The sequence below is a fragment of the Pavona decussata genome, unplaced genomic scaffold (assembly GCF_977016875.1).
Source record: "Pavona decussata unplaced genomic scaffold, jaPavDecu1.1 SCAFFOLD_386, whole genome shotgun sequence".
Taxonomy (NCBI): domain Eukaryota; kingdom Metazoa; phylum Cnidaria; class Anthozoa; order Scleractinia; family Agariciidae; genus Pavona; species Pavona decussata.
In genome coordinates this window covers 3420394-3437780 of record NW_028145758.1, presented here as the reverse complement: position 1 = coordinate 3437780, position 17387 = coordinate 3420394, and the positions used below count along the sequence as shown (strand labels likewise).

Genomic DNA, 17387 nt, shown 5'->3' with positions numbered 1-17387 from the left:
TCTCTCTGTAAAAAATGAGGCAGTTTCACAAACCTCGGCCGTCAATTGTAATGTATTCGCACAGTTCTAATAAAAAGAACTCGAAAGAACAAAAGGGTCGAAGACGCACACACAAAGTATACCATACTTGAAATGCTGCGTACCGTGATGTTGGTCGGTGTATTATCTGCATGGCGTTCAAATACCCTGAAGTTTGAAAAAGTGAATGAAATTTAAGTCACTAGCATCGCCTAAGAAAATATTCTTCTTGGTAGGTGGCAACTAGTTGAATTTTTAAACATGAGAAAATTTAAAAGTAGTTTGTGTAAACTTGGTCATTTAGCGTCAAACGCTTTTCCTTTAAAAGCACATACTTCCATGCACATGAAACGCAAACTTCAGACGGTTTTTTTCTAGTACGTAATACGTAATTGCAAAGGGGATGATTTCCAGCGAGAACGAATATACCCGTACAATGATTGCCTCAAGATACATTGTATACTCTAAATAATAATTTGAACTGATACACAATGTTTGCGGAAATTTTATGTCCCTTAAAGGAATGACATGTCATTTGACTGTCGGAACAACAGAAAAGATTGATATCATTTGCATATAGACTCGACACAATTTTGTCTGAAACTTGGCAATGCTTATTTTTTAATTAAGAAAAGCACTTCCTATTTGGCCCAAGGGTATATATGATTGTCAAAATGGTACAAAGCTGCAAGATCGATTATGTCTATAGGTACAACAAGAGCAAGAGAGACATTGTGTACAACTGACGAGTGTCGGTTATACGTACACAACTCTTATATGATGAGCTTCAGCTTTTATCGAGAAATTCTACTCGGAATGCATCAATATTCACCCTGACCGTATACATCATGCATACATATACAAATACATACATGCATAGATACATCAAGATGGTTTAACGTACACGAGGAATTGTGTGATAATTGCAAATGAATCAGGAATACTTTATCTAAACGTTATTATTCCGCAAAACTGGGTCATTGGATAATGCAATTCTAGAGTTTGATTGGCTTAGGGGCCATAGGATATCAGTCATTATTAAAAACTGGATCATTGTATAATGCAATTCGAGCGATTTGATTGGCTTAGCGGCCATGGTATATGAGCCATTATACCATGCCCGAGAAATAAAGAGCATTAAATTGACTTCTAATTGTTCTTGCAAAGCGAAATCCGCAAAATGTAGCATTATTTCTTGATTGTTTTTAATAAAACAATTATTCCACTCGCGCTTGTTGGATATGAAATGATTATAGCCAACTCGGCGCTACGCGCCTCGTTGGCTATCTATCATCTCATATCCAACGCGCGCTCGTGGAATAATTGTTAATTAGTATATACCACACAAGTGAATGGTGCTTTTTGCGCGCGCTGATTGGCTAGCTCGGAGGTGATTAGCCAAGAACTATTCACCTCCGAGCAGCCGAAGAGAAACAAGATAGTTTCCCGTTTCGCCATGGTCACTTAAGAGGAAAATATTTCGATAAAAGAGAAGGCTATTACAAAAAATACAAAAATGGCAACAAAGTTTACTTTGACGGCATTACATGTTAAGTTATTTAATCTTTCAAACCTCATATTCTAAGGCGAAAAATAAAAAAAAAATAGAATGCATTGTTTACGAAAACTGTCGAGCACTATAATACAATGCAGACAATGAAACATCTAATGTTTTGCAGCATGGTTTCAACAACAGGACAAATTTCACACAATCGAAGAAAAGACACGTAGCAACTAAACAAGTGCCTCTAGAAGTTTTATTTACAAGTCCGCAAGAAAGCGAGACAGAACTTTCTACAATAAGAAATCGCTTACCGCGTGGTAAGCGGAGATTTTAAATTTTCCCACCATTTGTTGGTATATTGTCAAAAATAAAGTAATTTTTGGTCCACTTCTTATTCAGCTTGTGTGGTATATACTGAAACAATTATTCACCTCAGTGTCGGTGAAAGTGATGGATATTTTCCTCGCCGCTTCGCGGCTCGGTAAATATCCATCACTATTCACCTCCACTTAATCACCTTCTGCTTGTTCTCCCAAAATGAAAGCTTCAAGATGTAGCAATCGTTTCTTGATTGTTTTTAATTACACAATTATTCTCACTCGCACTTGTTGGACTGATGGGTTGATGGTTACAGCCAACTCGACGTTACGCGCCTCGTTTTCTATAACGTCACACTGACACTGAACGTAGCGCGCTCGTGGAATAATTGTTAAGTAGCGTCACTGGATGAAATATCGTACATTTAGAAAACAGTGATCAATTGAAACATCACAAACACGTGGTAAATGCCTCAAGAACAACGAACTACCAGTAAGTTAAAGTGAACTGGACAAAGTGTTAGTATCCTTTCAGCTTTAGCCATGGCGACGGCGGTGACTATTTCCTGCCTGAATTGTCGACTCCAGTTCAATCATACATCCGAAGGAAAATTTATCAAAATAGCAGATAAGGGAGTTGCAAAAGGAAGCCGGACACGATCGGTGATAAGACTGAGGTCTTATCTGACGTTGGTACGAAATACGAATTTTCCCAAATCCCCAGCCATCTCCAACCAAAATTCTATTCTAAATACTTAACGAAACTTAAGGGACTTGCATTAACTTGAAAGCATCATGCAGAAATCCTCTTCCCAACTCTTGTTAGGTTTGCTGATCCCTCGTCGGTTGAAGAACTCTTGAAATTAAACTGTGACTCAGTAACTTTGATATCCTCAGATTCATGTCAACAATCCGATGATTACACTCTTCAGAATTTCAGTGACATTTAACAAGGGTAGCTAGAGAAATTGGCTAATGCAAGAGAGCGGCAAATTGTCGTTGTTTTATCAACTTCATACCTAAATATATACCATCTCTGACTGTAAGTGATAGTATCTTGCCTCCTTCTGTTTGTGGTTGTTGTTTTTGTCGCTGTGTTTTTTTTTTTATTTTTCTTTCTTCAAAATCTACCAGAGGGCACTTCATATTCTACTGCTCTCGTTTCTCAGCTGTCACCAGCCGCTTTTGCGTACGTTCACTAACACTGTCACTCATATACTTATAATGAAAATATTTATTGAGGATACCTACTTCACCAAAAGTGATTTACAGAAGGGTGCTCCTACTAAAATACAAATAATAAAACGAATACAAGAAAAACAGTATGTTAAATATATTGCAAAACTATGACTATCTTAAATGTATCATAAATCTATAACTGAGATAGTTTAATTAGAGGAACTTGCCCTCAAATAATACAACAATGATATATTAAAGAAATCAGATTGTTGCATTACGGATGGCCTTGATGAATTCATCAAGTGACTTAAGCTCCCTCGCGGACTTATCCAAATTATTCCACTGATTTGCGGCAAAATTTGTCGAGTTCCAAAGACCCCAGTTCCTATTTGATAAAGTCTTGTGTACATTATCCTTAGACCTGGTATTATAATCATGATATTCTCTGTTAAAAACAATATCAAAAGAATGCGTAAACAGGTTTTTCAAGCACTTAAACATGAAGATGGCGCGATGCTCAGCACGTCTTCTTGAATCTACTGACCGCGGGTAGATTCTGTGAATACAGGAGTACAGATGACGAAACAACGAAACGAAAGACAGGAAACAAAACAATTCCAAACAAGACCTAAGCACAAAAGGTTGAAAACAAAACAAATACAATGCCCTCCGTTACTTACAGAAAGACCCTACTTACCTTACTTTTTCCCCGTTTACTCGTTTACTTTTTCAGTTTCAGTCCTTGGCAATTGTAATAGTGATCCTCATTGGAACAATGTCAGCGCTTAGTTCTTGCAAGCGCTTAAAACCACGGCGGAACGTTACTGACTCTCGGTGCATGCATCGATTAAGTCAACGTTACCTGTTGGTTGAGGACACAGTGGTTTCTTCCGACGGAAGTGACAACGTCGACATCGGTGCCAGTGAAGGCACTAGAAACTGCCCGTGGACCTGGGCTTTAGATGACAACCCTGACAGATTTCCCCGGTTTTTGGCCAAAGCGGAATGCGCCAATTGTAACTTTAACTGCAGAGCGGTCTTCTACTCCCATAATACGCTGGTCCAACGATGCACCCACAAGACAGGAGGGGTTTGTATATGGAAACGGGCGGAAAGATCATTGGCAATAGCGTATGTTTTTGACCCGTGGTAACTAAAAAAGCCATAGACAATTATGACTAAACTAGGACACTAGAAATAGTTATATGTTTGTTTATAATAACTAAGGCACCATTGGTAATAGCTTACGTGCATGATCCTTCTCTCTACCAATATTAAGCTAGTGTATGCTTAACAATTATTCCACGAACGTGCGTTGGATATGAGATGATAGATAGGCTATAATCATCTCATATCCAACAAGTGCAAGTGGAATAATTGTTTTATTAAAAACAATCAAGAAGTATTGCTAGATCTTACAGATTTCGCTGTGCAAGAATAACCAGCAGAAAATTTAATAGTCGCCATTTCTCGGCCATGGTATAATGGCTTATATACCATGGCCGCTAAGCCAATCAAATCCCTCGAATTGCATTATTCAATGATTCCATTTTTAATAAAATGCATTATACTACCCCCACTTTAATTACTGCTCTATGGTGTGGCACTTCTGTAACAAGCGCGACTCAGACAAACTAGACCTTCTTAAGGACGGTGCCTACTTCTGTTACTGCGCATACGTTCTCTGCATTTCGAGATACTCGGGTTTCCTATGCATGGGTGGTGCCTACTAATACAGGGATATTTTTGCACAGTTTACATGTAAAACTATGCGGAAAAAGCAGAACTTAGCAAGTGCTCTTGGTATTTAAAAAGAAAATTGGGGGTAACCATGCATTTTTCAGAGAAAATATAGCTTTCATTTGATAAAAAAAAATGCCATACATTGCTTTGTATTTTAGCACTTTTTAGAATTATTGTTTCTTAACTATCTCTAAAAAAAATGCGTGGTTACCCCCAATTTTCTCTATGGATTTCAATAGCCCTTGCTAAGATCTGCTTTTCCTGCATAGTAATAAACTGTGTAAAAATACCTCTGTATTAGTAGGCACCGTCCTTAACTAGCGTATATTCTGCGGTTTAGTTTTAAAGACTGGAACTCTGACTATAGTAACTTACACGAGAGCGGGAAACACAAACCTGGCAAACAGGCGCACGCAAAATATTATTCTTTAGGTCTTAGGTTCGACTCCTGATAGGAGCACTCGGATTTCTTTTTTCCGAGTATGCCTGCGTCACTTTCTAGAATAATCATCATTCTCATTATTCTTTCTGTTTTCAAAATTAATGTCTGTATTTTGATAAATACTGCTTAGTACTTTAGATAAAATAATTGTTTAATCTGCGATCCAGCACTTATTCGTTAAAGGGGCAGTGTCACCAACTTTTTGTGTCACTTTAAATCGACAAATATATTCTTGTATCGGTGGAATCGTCTAAATAATGGTTCAGTTTTGTTAACAATAACCCTGCTAGTGCAGAGAAACTAGTATTAATTATCTTTGGCTGCGGATGGCTAGGATGGAAGAGGATTGCAACTTGAAAAAAAATTGCAATTTTTTTCAAGTTCTTCCTGTGTATTGTACAAAAGTCGCTAAATCCTGATTATAGCTTGTTCTTTCTTAGAGAAATCCCCTAATATTTTCTTCCTAGTGCTCTAATAGCAATTTTATGTTAGAAAAAAAGGTTCTTTGTCAAAACGTTGAGCAGTTTTGATCAAAATACAGCAAAATCGCCGTGAAAGTGCCCCTTTCAGAGGAACTGATATTTTCATCCCACCTAAAATCTGTTCTACTACCTATCGTCTTAATTCTTTTAGTTATTTGGCAGCGAAATCTTGGAACGCACTTCCTAATCGATACCGCACTACCGCAGATTTCAACTTCTTCCGCTGGCCGGGGGCAATGTTGTCTTATGAATAGTGCGTAAATCTTTAGCAATTGTATGGTTTTTTTTTCATTTTGTATGACTAGGTAGTTCAACATTAGGAACCTCGAAGAAATTAGCAGTCATACTGCTCTGTAAATTCGAGAATAAATAAAGTGTATGTATGTATTATGTATGTATCCATAGCAATTAGGAAAACAAAATTCCCGACATCACGTGCAACTAGTTTCAACTTTATTAGGTGTTTGTATAAATTTACATGTACAATTTCTTGGCGCCGCTAGGCGGGCCAGGATGACAAAAAGAAAGAATGACTTTAACTGCTAAGTAAGAAGGCAGACTGAGCTATATGCAGATGATATGTTTAAGAAGGGTGCTTGTAAATGGAGAATGGTCAGTTTGATTGGCTAACAAGAAAATGGTTCAATTTCTGTCAGCATAACCTCGGCCATTTATAATAACTTTTCATTTAGAAGGTCATTTGTCGGTCAGGGTAATAGTTCTCAGTTTAGACTCAATATGATAAAACGAAACCTTGCAGTTACAGTTTGAATAAATAATCCGAAACTGGTAATAATCGTGCTTGTATGGTATTATAATATTATGGTATAAGACCAAAAGTCTGAAGGAATGAGTTTTCCGTGGTGCTGGAAAAAACTGTACTTTTTATTATTAATCTTGACTGAAAAACATCCGTGAATATCTGTAAACATCGACAACGACAGCACTAGCAGCACACAGCAGTTGATAATTAACACATTTACTGGTTGTAATTGCGTTTGAAAAAGCAATTCAAATTGCGCGTTGGTTGCTTTTCTTCGTGCAGAAAAAACTGAAACTTTTTGGTGTCAGGAATGCCGATTATCCTTCCTTCCCGAGGTCCAAACCCTTATCCTTTTAAATATTATTTTTGGCAGGAAAGGTAACCCTTTATATATATTTATTAAATTCTCAGCGTCGGATATTGCATTTCTAGCGTTCTGATTGGTTCACTAAATCTCGGTTATCAGCTCATACACCGTAGTTTGACCTTATATGGAAAACGATTGCCCCAAGTGTCGCTTAGCTAAATTTTGTTTTCGGCGGGAAGCAAACGTTTCTTCGGAAATATGTAGAGAAAACAAAGAGGAAGAAATACCAAACAATGAAATCTCAATATAAAAACAGTAAAAGCCACAAAGTTCGGTATGATACTATTTAATGGTACGTATCTCTGAAGTTTCCTTTAAAATCTTCACAATTGCAAGATTTTACGATTTTTAGATCACATAACAACAACAATAACAACCGGTTACCTTTAAAAATTTCAGGATGGCTTGCAAATCGAAGCGGTAAGAGGTTAAAGCCAATCGAAGAAATTTCTTAGGAAGAGCTTTATGCCTGCCTTTATGTTTTAACGCATTTACGTACGAGGACTTCAGGAAAAGTTCATCTATGAAATCCGTACGAGCGGTGGCCATAATGTTCGTTTCCGTTGCTCGGCACCTCTCAGCAAAACATTTGCACAAATGTGCACAGCTCTTACGCTTTTCAAATAAGCTTGAAGTTGTGAGGCTGTACCTCGTACACTTGGACTTGCCTGAAGTGTTTTAAATCGTCCGCGAGGAATTCAGTTCAGCATGAAAAAAGCCGTCCTTGCCCTGATCTCTTCCTTCGCTCGGCACCACAAAACAGAACATTTGCTCTTTCTCGATGAACTGGAACTTCAAAAGCACTTGAATGCTAGTCTCGGAAAGGTTATAATTCGTACATTTAAACGTTTCTTGAATTTTAAATGTCCGACTGTGTCCGATTTTCTTCGCTTTCGATTTTTCATTCAACTCCGTTTGCAAAGAGCTGCGCGTGTCATGTGATCATTACGTTTCGCGCGCTTTGGTCGGAGGTTCCCTCAACATCCGGTCTAAACTTCAACAGCAATATCCAAACGCGGAGAATTTAAAAAAACAATTATTCCATTCGCGCTTGTTGGATAAGAGATTAGTTATAGCCGACTCGGCGCTTCGCGCCTCGTTGGCTGTTTACCATCTCATATCCAACGCGCGCTCATGGAATAGTTGTTAAATATCCTCCAAGGAAAATGAAACCCCTTTCATATACCTACAGTAGAAACATTTCATCTCTTTTCGTTGGTTCTGTTCGAGATATTTTGAAAGGCCCTTTTAAATCTATACTTCAGCTCGTGAAAACCCTGCCCTTTTCTACCCTTTTAAATAGCTCCAGCCTGAAAAATTAAGGTACCCCTACCGGGGGGAGCTCCCAGTATTTTTCATTGTAGGAGTACTCCTTCCCCTTCCACGGGCTTACTTTGCTTTTTTTGCGTGATACTCGATTAAAGAAATGAGGCCGCAATACGATTTAACCCCGAAAAAATTGCATTCGAAAACGTAGCGAAATTGACTCTTGTAATTTATTCATTTCATTTATATAATTTAGTAACATCTAAACCTGGCTGAAGAAGGCTGGTTTGGCCAGCCGAAATATTGTTTTAAGATATATTACGTTGTGTCAGCTTTGCAGTAGTCTTCGAACTTCTCCTCGTCTAAAAGTAGGACAAATTTTCCTTTAGATTTTTATTAGCCTTAGACACACAATACAATATTTACAACGCTACGCAGTGCTAACAATACTTACAAAGTTCACTGCTTACTATACTAACTGTATACAATCATGCAATATACTTACAATCCTTATCATACTTACACTGCTCACAAGCAATACTTACAATATCTTTCAATATCTCACTTCACTAATAAGGACATTCAAAAAGTCAATCAAAGTAAAGAAAAGTAGGTTTTATTTTAAAATATTCTAGTTTTTTGCTATCGGCACGATCTGCAGAAATCTGTAAACCACACACTACGCTCGGTGGACCTACTGACTTTCGCTAAAACAACCTTGTTCCCAGGATCTCTCCTCTTCAAGTCCTAGGGAGCGAGAGAGGGAGAGACCCTGTTGGGGCTGGGTCACGTGTCTCCGCAGAATCTGGGAGATTACAAATAAGTGACTAGAGGGAGGGGCTGTTGAGTGTCAGTTTGCCTATACTAAGTGTATTTGGGAAAAATTCCCTCTAAATTAAAAAGAACTCCCATATAATAGCTTCTACATGCAATACAAATTGCACCTTTTATTTCTCTGGACTCACTAGTAATTATAAATTCTACTGTTTTTTCATGTAAAAATTGTAGTATCATTTTAGGCACTCTTAATTTTCTTGTCTTTTGTTTGGTGCTACTTACGTTATACGACAGTTAGCTACACGTGGCAGTAGTCACTGCGCACATTTTACCTTCGATGATTGATGTAATCTAATCTTGCCTTTATGTTACTTTTGTGATGTATCGTAATATCCTTTTGTAGTAAACTATTGAAATAGTGCATAAATAAAAAATCTGAAATCTGAAATCTGTACCGGGGAAGGAAAAATACGCCCCAGTCAAGAGGAAAGACCCTGGGAACGAGGTTGGCTAATACTTATTTTATTTTAAAATCAACAAAATGACCACAGAGTCAGCAACTGCTGCTGCACCATGGACGTACAGTAAGACATTTTCATTGCTAGATTTATTTATTTATTTGCATACAATACAAATCCTTACGTTTTCGCTTGAACCGTTAATACTTACAGACAATTCAAATTCTTGTAACACTTCATCACAGATGTTTGGGCAGGATCGTCTTATGTTAAGTTTGGGTCCCTGTGCTTGGGCTGTCTGTGGGATGACAAAAATGACATGCTGTCCAATTTGGAAGAAACTGGATGAAAACATTCCGGAATTGGTCAAATTGGATAAGGGCATATTAATTCCTCCGGTCGTCAGAGCTAATGTGCTAATTCACGACCAAATACGAAATTAATCGACCAACGACTTTTATGCACATTGCAGATTTAAATCATCTCTACAGGGAGATAGCAGTTATAATAATGACCCATCTTTCATAAACTAGTCTGGTGGAACATGATATTACAGAAGAAGACCCAACGAGAGCAATAAAGCAAAAAGAGTTAAAATGTTGTTTCCCGCATTCCCACATCATCTCATAGCCTTTTAAAGGCAAATTTGTGTAACCGAATGTTCATAGTAATAGAATAGATATTAAACATATTTCAAATCAACGACACAACTCTGAGTTTAGACTGACACATCTCGAATAAATATACTTCCGTATCCATCGTCAGTTTAAGGATGTTTACACTACACAATTGCATGTGAGTGCGACTATATATAAAACCGATAACAAGGACGTGCTAATTATAAATTGTAGAAATTAATTAACTATTATTTCTATAATTTATAATTAGCACTTCCTTGTTTTCGGCTTTATATACAGCTATTTCAATTAACATTGTCGGATAAAAGCTTTAAGCTTAAAAGCATCTTCAAAGAGGCTGCTACCTCATCTATTTCTTTCATCCAAATGGCTCACCACATCGTATATCTTCAGTGGATGGACGAGGCATAGCTGATTTTGATGAACTTATTCAAAAAAAAATTCACAGAATCTTGAGGTCTTGTCTTACAGCTTTAACAGGCTTTGATCCGGGCAAAGTTATTTGAAATAGCTGTACTGAGTGACATGCAAATTTGTAAACATCCTTGAACTGACGATGGATGCTGGGAAGTATCCAAGATGTGTCTTCTAAACTCAAACGCTGTGACGTTGTTTTAAAATTTTTGCTGCTGCTGGCCTTCCGAAAATGCTAACTGGGCTTTTTTGCACTTTTAACGACGTATTTGCACTACGAAAATAAAAGGAATTAGTTTTGCAGCGTTGAGAAAGTTTGAGGTGAACTTCCGCTATAGAAAACGCTAGTTTTTCCTCACAATTTTACCTGAATTTCTGAGGTGGTTAATGTATTTCCGAACAGATTTTCTACCGAAATGAACCGCATAAAGGGTGGTTTTCATTTGAGCGTCGTAAAACCAAAACCAAGCAATTACTCTGACCAATCACAACGACGCAAACAGCGCGATGAGCCAATCAGAACTCGAAAAGAAAATACATGTAACCCTTCGCCAAGCGTGGTAAAAGGCGTGCGACCAATTCACGGTTATGTTTGGTCGTGTTTCTGATGTGTCGAGAAACTGGCTTCAGTTTTACAAACCAGTCATAGAACACAGTAAAACAAACCCAAAGCAAACTCGAATTACTTTCGACACTCAAATGAAAACCGCTCTATTAGAACAGCATTTAATTTGATGACTTTTTGCTATCTGTAGTAAGGGTTGTTTTTGCGCACATTGTAAACAATCCGAGCTCTATGAGTTTCGTGCTATAGACTTCTACTATAGGCTACGTCTAGAGCTGCCAAATGACTTCCCCTCCTTCCCCACCCCCGGCTCCCTGATCAGCGACCTATCCAGATTTTGCGCGTCAGTGCTTTGTTTTAGCGAAATACTTACCTACCGGTCCCGAAAAATGAGCTTTCCTTCAGAAATTATTATCATTTGTGAGCGCAAAAATTTGATCCCAGAAATATCTAGACTAACTCTTCAACAAAACTTGTACAACATAGGCTATCTTATCAACAATAGATAAAGGCACTTTGAGGAGTCAAGCTTTGGAGGTTTTTTGTCTGAGAGACCAATTTCGATGCCCTCTTTCCTGTTGCATCAAAAACTTGGAGCCATCTGTCGAGCTGCTCGGCCGGACAGAACCGACTGGGCGACGGAAGAGTTCCGAGTTTGAGTGTTAATTGATGTTTTAGGTTTTTAAGTGAGCACTTCGCCCCGAATCTCTTCGAGTGCCTTTTGAAGGATGCGTATAGAAAATACCTCAAGATCCACCGACATGGGCCCTTCAAACAGACGCAATATTTCTGAAAGAATTCCAAACAGTTTGTTGGTATTGTTGGGCTGTGCTTTTGGCAACTCTCTAGGCCTGTGCTTCATTTCTTGAAGTTCCTGTTCGTTATTTTTCAGTCTTTGAACGATCTCTTCAATAGCGGTAGAAGTGGACGGGTCTCTCATTGGGCCCTGATCATTGCTCCATGCGTTCTTATAATTAGCTGTTGTAGGCTCCTTAATGCTTGCGGGACAGACGTAGGGATCCATCGGTATAAACTGCTCTAGGAAATCTGTCTCAGCGCAATTTCCGGTTGATTTGTCGGGGAGAACTTCAAACGCAGAACTTTTCTTGTGCGTGTAAGGTTGAGCCTTAGTTAAAAGCTGCGTTGTGGCTTCCTCGGTTTGACAGACTTTTATGTCAAGTATAGTGTTGCTAATGCCATAGGGTAGCTGTTGGTCTGTACTCAGTTGGTTCCAAGAAACAGTGGTTTGATCTGAGGGAATAAGCTGTAAATCTTCCTGTTGCTTAGATTGGTTGGCAAGCAGGTTAGCATTCTGTGAAGCAGCTCCTGGTGGCGGGTCAATTAAACTATACTGAAAGTCACGTTGACCAGTCTTAACATCTTCCTCAAAATCTTCCAGCTCTTCAAGTAACTTCGTCAACGTTTCATCGTGATGATCTTCGCTGCCCTGTGACTTGTTGCCGAGGAGCGTCAGTTCCTTGCAAATTGAATTCCTTTGCAGTTTTCCATTTCTACGCCTGTCATCGTCACTGGTTTGGCGGTTTCGCTTGTTTGTCGGCGGTGAGTTGTTTCGACTGCAACCTAGTTTCCAGTTGACACACAATGGCAGCACACAAGACTTATCTGAGCAATTCTTTCCATGGGCTGAAAGATTGACTTTGAAGGTTGAGGCATTCATGATCCTTGATGTAGCAAAGAAAGGCACATTAGAAATTATCAATAAGCGTGAAATTTATTGCCATAGTTAACAATTTTAAGTTAATCTCACAGAGATCCAGCACATCGGCAAAATACTATGTTTCCCATTTTTGTACCAGAGACCCGTTACAGAGGCGTCGGCGACAAGAACGACAAAAACAGTAATACTGGGCGCTTTTCAGTTGAGCAAAGCAATCGTTCTGCATGTGAGTTATACATTTTGGTGCATTTCATTGTCTTCCTCCGTAACTGAAAAATTAAAAGTTTGGTGCAGGACGCGAACACACGTCATAAACGCATCGGCAGTTTAGGGTCTGACGTATTGCGCAGGCATAATTTTGGGCATAATAACAGATTTGGTGCATCAGGCATAATGCCGGCAAAATACTCATACTTTTTAGCACAATCAGATGCACCTCTACCTAGAAATCTAAAATAATGTTGATAAAAGCGCGAGCAATTTAGGAAGTGAAATCGGAACTGTAAGATACCTTATTATAGGAAATTAACAATACACGTTGACAGCGCGAAGAAAATTTACGTTACACTAAATTAATGCGAATTTTTCAAAAGTTAGGTTTACATGCATTAAATTAACGCGAACTTTTCGATAAGCATCTTGCTTTATTTACTGCCATTTTCATAATTCTGCAAACTCGCACTTTACATTTCTGAATGCCAAACTGCGTTTTGGCTTCCGTCATTAAAACCTTCCAAGACAAGTGCACGGATGTTTCTAAGTTCTTTTTAAAGCCGAAAATTTGGTTTTGAAGCCTAAGTAGACCCTATTAATTCAAAAGGTAGTGACTCTGAAGAGCCCGATAGAGGAGTCATGAACTAATAAGGTTTTGTAATGAAATAAAGGTGCTTTAAAATAACAATGTTGTAAAATAGCGTGCATTTTGACATAGTCGAAGGCCTGGTTACCTCATTATGCCAGGCCGTCGAGGCACTGTTCTGTTTTTCTAACATTTTTTTTTGTCAAAAATAATATAAAGGACTGTATATGAACGTTTATTTAATAAGTAGCAATGGAAAATTGTTATTTTACTCCGGCATAATTATACCTCCAGACGAGCATAATTTTCAGCATAATACCTTGGCTTTATGAGTGACGCCGAAAAGTATAACACTCGATTTTACGAGTATTATCTGTCAGACCCTATAGCAGTTGGTCTGGAAACGATAGTAATGTCTTCATATGGACGAACCACGCAAAAACACATTTTGTAACCCAATGAACTAAACGTCCGGCTTGTCCATGTTCCCCTCAGAATAAAAACAGTCGCTTTACCTTTATAGACCCAATGCAAAAATGGCTGCCATTTTAATATTCTTTTGTCTACATTCAAATTGGGCTCAAGAGCCTCGTTCTTGAGTTCAAATATCAAAAAATATTTTATCTTGGACGTGGCCAGTGAGGCTAATTTGAATAAAGACAAAAAAATATTAAAATATCAGCCATTTTTGCATTGGGTGTATTGAATCCGCCTCACGCTAAACTGAACTTTTTCAATTTCCCTCACAACGTTTGTTGTTCCAACTCACTCAATTTGTCATGAAACATCTCAATACGACGCAAGTATTTTAATCTACCTGCCTTATCCTGCACCATCTTGTTTAGAATAACAATCTCGTATCAACACTGCAAAGAACAACACCTCAGACTACTATTATAACTAGCTATAGAGTAAATCTACTCTACTCATTCCATCAAATAGAAGATGTTGGTAGTTTTCAACTTGAGCATCGTGATGAGAAAACGAACCTGATTTTACTTTTCCGATTTCTATAGTGTTCAACACTGCTTGACGTTAGCCAGCGGGTTAAAGCTAGTCACAGGCCACCAGAACTGTAGAATGCCAGCAGTCTCGCTTTTGCTTGTAAATCCGCGGGGAAGAACGCAAAAACCTGAGCGAGCCGCGCGAGTCGCGCGAGCGAGCGGCAAAGCCTCGAGTAGTGTGGGCGCCGGATATCGTGCTCGTTCAGGTTTTTACGTTCTTCCCGCGGATTAACGAGCAAAAGAAACTTTTGCTCGCAATCTAGCCGAACTGAGCTGGCGTTTGTTCTGAACATCTACAGGTCAGACTAATGAGAACTACATCCAGTTGCTCTATAAGCAACAACACCGCCGTACATATCGTCTGCTTCCGCAAACACCTGCTCTGACTACTAACTACATCTCTAGGCTGCAAAATAATAGAGATATTTAGAATCGCGTTTGCGGCAAACTAAATAAGTACATAAATGAGAATAGTGCAGAATAATGCTGGCCTTTGATGCCAACGCAAAACTATTCAATTTTACTGAGAAACTGAAAACAGCAGACGCTAAATATAGGGTAAACATGGTCACGTGGCCATTTCTGCCGTAAACATAATTCTGTATCTCTCTACTCACAAGACAATGAACGGCAATTAACGCACGTGCTAATAAATACAAAGACCTGTTATAAAATATCAGTGTACGATAAAGAAGAGATAAATGACTCATTTGTCAAAATTATAAACATGTCGAAAAAGTTTGGTAGCACTTAATAACATCAACAATAAAAGTTTGACACATTTCAGATTTTAATATTGCGTTTGATATAGATAAAACCCTTGTCCCGAGCGTCATCAAGTGCGCCAAAATCAAGTGTGCGTGGAGAAAAGTCAGGAGTGGCTAGCGTATTTATGCATGTTATTATTATACTGCCTCTAGGCGATATCGGAAAACGAAAACAAAACACAAATTGATAAAGCTTGCGGCCTCCACTACTCAAAGTTCCCAAAATAATAATTAATCACTGGAAATTCGCCAGAAATCGAAAGAGACCGACAAAACAGATTTGTTCCCCGAAATCTGTGGCAAATCTACACAAGCGTAACGCGTGCTAAGTGCAGAAGAAAGGTTAAATATCAATAGCCAATTGTTTTGAGGCGAGATGGTCAACAGCGCGTGAACAAGTGAAGTGTTACATACGTAAATGAACCAGAAATGATCAAGAGTTGTAGTGTTTCAGCTGAGCCGGATGATGTTTTTAGTCACTGCTTGATCTGAACTACACCGCACTAACATTAGCCGCTCAACGAACAAATTGATTTATACAGCAAACATATAGTTGTTTGTACTTCGAATTGTACTTTCAGCGTATTTTGTTTCTTATCAGATTGATATGTTCGTGCGCATGCTCCAGTGACTTTCTGTCATATATCAGGACTGAAGATTGATTGCTTCCTCGAAATGAATTTTTGCTCCGAAAGCAAAAGACATTAAGTTAATATTCTCTGATATGAATGCACGAGATAAAGTTTTACTGAAGAGTACTCTACGTTTTTATCGAAGCTAAATTTACATTCAAAGGGACTATAATTCCAAACAAATATTGGCACAGCACATTTTCTGTTTCATGGAGCGATTTGAACAATCATGTGAAAATTGATATATTTTAAGCACAGTTCCGAGTAGAGGCCGTAAATCGTCAGAAATCGTACATTTTCTCTCCCGTGTTGGACAATGTGGCAAATTTTGCTGAATCTTGAGTTTTTGCCTTCCCTTATTGAATACCTGTCGAAAAAAGTAAATTAGACGCCATACTGGGGTCACTCCGATGTGTACATATATTCATCGGGAATCGAGCATGATAGAAATAGTATCTAAACTCGGCCTCAGTCACGTCCGCAACTGGATTAATTGAAAGTGTCGAGTCTCGCTGTTTGAGATTATGTGTCATCAAGAGATTTCATGGTAATCAGATGTTCCATTGACGTACATTTTTCTTTCCGTTCAAATTTTAGCTGAGATCTATAATTAAAAACCGATCGGAGTTCATGCAAGTCGACAATGTTTTCAAAACAATAACAATCAAGGAATAATCTTCTAAAACTGTATAAAAATGACGACAATATCATTTTCCAGGCTCTACGGAAAATAGGAATATATTTTCACGTTCGCAAAGAGGAGCTGTTTTAACTATCTCAGGAGCATAACTTACTGAGTATGAAGAACAAGAACGTGTCATAATCACCTCTATAATTCCTTCTGCCAAGTTGGTTTAGGTGTTCCTAGCTCACACGAGTTCAGTTCCTTTAACTGTTCAATGGCAACTGTTTCAAGTTGATTATCATCGTCTCGTTTTATAATTGGAGCACGGAAAATGGCCCAGACCCTGGGTATTGGTTTGTCGAACATTCGAGCTTCGCGAGTGACGTCGTTGTCGTTTGAAAAACCGTTTCGGGAACAATCGATCTTTAATCGTATGTAAATATTATTGTTTCGACTAACCGATAATTTAACGAATCATTTCCGCCGACTGTCAACCGAACTTCATGTCTAATCCGGCCTCACCTCAGTTATTTTCCTTTTTTGTAAATTGATCTTCCTTTTTCTTCTAAAAAAGTTTTGCGAGGCCGTTCTGTTAACCAACTTTTCAATGGGCACGCATTCGATCAGCGTGGATTTCAGTGACTCAACCAGCAGCGTGTCTGGTCTAGCAAGTCCACAATGGCGTATATTAGTTGAATGCGGCTGCATGTTTATTCGGTTCTCGGGAAGTTCAGGGACAGTGCGGGGGGCAGTGTCACCTATTGCTAGTGTCACTATGAATAGCTGCTGAAAACGTATTTCTTTCAACAGAATCGTTAAAATAATGTTTGAGTTTTTTTAACAACAACCTTGACAACAACCCTACTTGTGCACAGAAATTCGAAACTACCGTTAATTGTGATTGGCTGTGCGCATGGCTAGGATGGAAGTGGATTGCAACTTGAAAACA

General features: G+C 38.5%; 1 protein-coding gene across 3 annotated transcripts; it reads right to left on the bottom strand.

Annotated features, from left to right (window-relative positions):
- Positions 1 to 9129: 9129 nt before the first annotated feature.
- On the bottom strand, positions 9130 to 16793 carry LOC146451718 (uncharacterized). Of its 3 annotated transcripts, XM_085098837.1 has the most exons (4): positions 16641 to 16756; positions 16108 to 16180; positions 11679 to 12615; positions 9130 to 9614 (listed from the first exon to the last, which is right to left on the bottom strand). In XM_085098837.1, coding segments are annotated over exons 2-4 (1080 nt in total). In that variant the 5' UTR covers positions 16110 to 16180; positions 16641 to 16756; the 3' UTR covers positions 9130 to 9473. The 3 variants fall into 3 exon arrangements, with proteins under 3 accessions (XP_084954963.1, XP_084954965.1, XP_084954966.1); XM_085098839.1 differs by lacking the exon at positions 16108 to 16180 and having other exon boundaries at positions 16641 to 16793; XM_085098840.1 differs by lacking the exon at positions 16108 to 16180 and having other exon boundaries at positions 16608 to 16755.
- Between the last annotated feature and the right edge of the window lie 594 nt (positions 16794 to 17387).

Bases quoted from the DNA above. Each gene is read 5' to 3' on its own strand.
- LOC146451718 (XM_085098837.1), bottom strand. The intron at 9,615-11,678 runs GTATTTTCTATA...GTCATCCCACAG, and splicing joins CCATGTCGGTGGATCTTGAG to ACAGCCCAAGCACAGGGACC.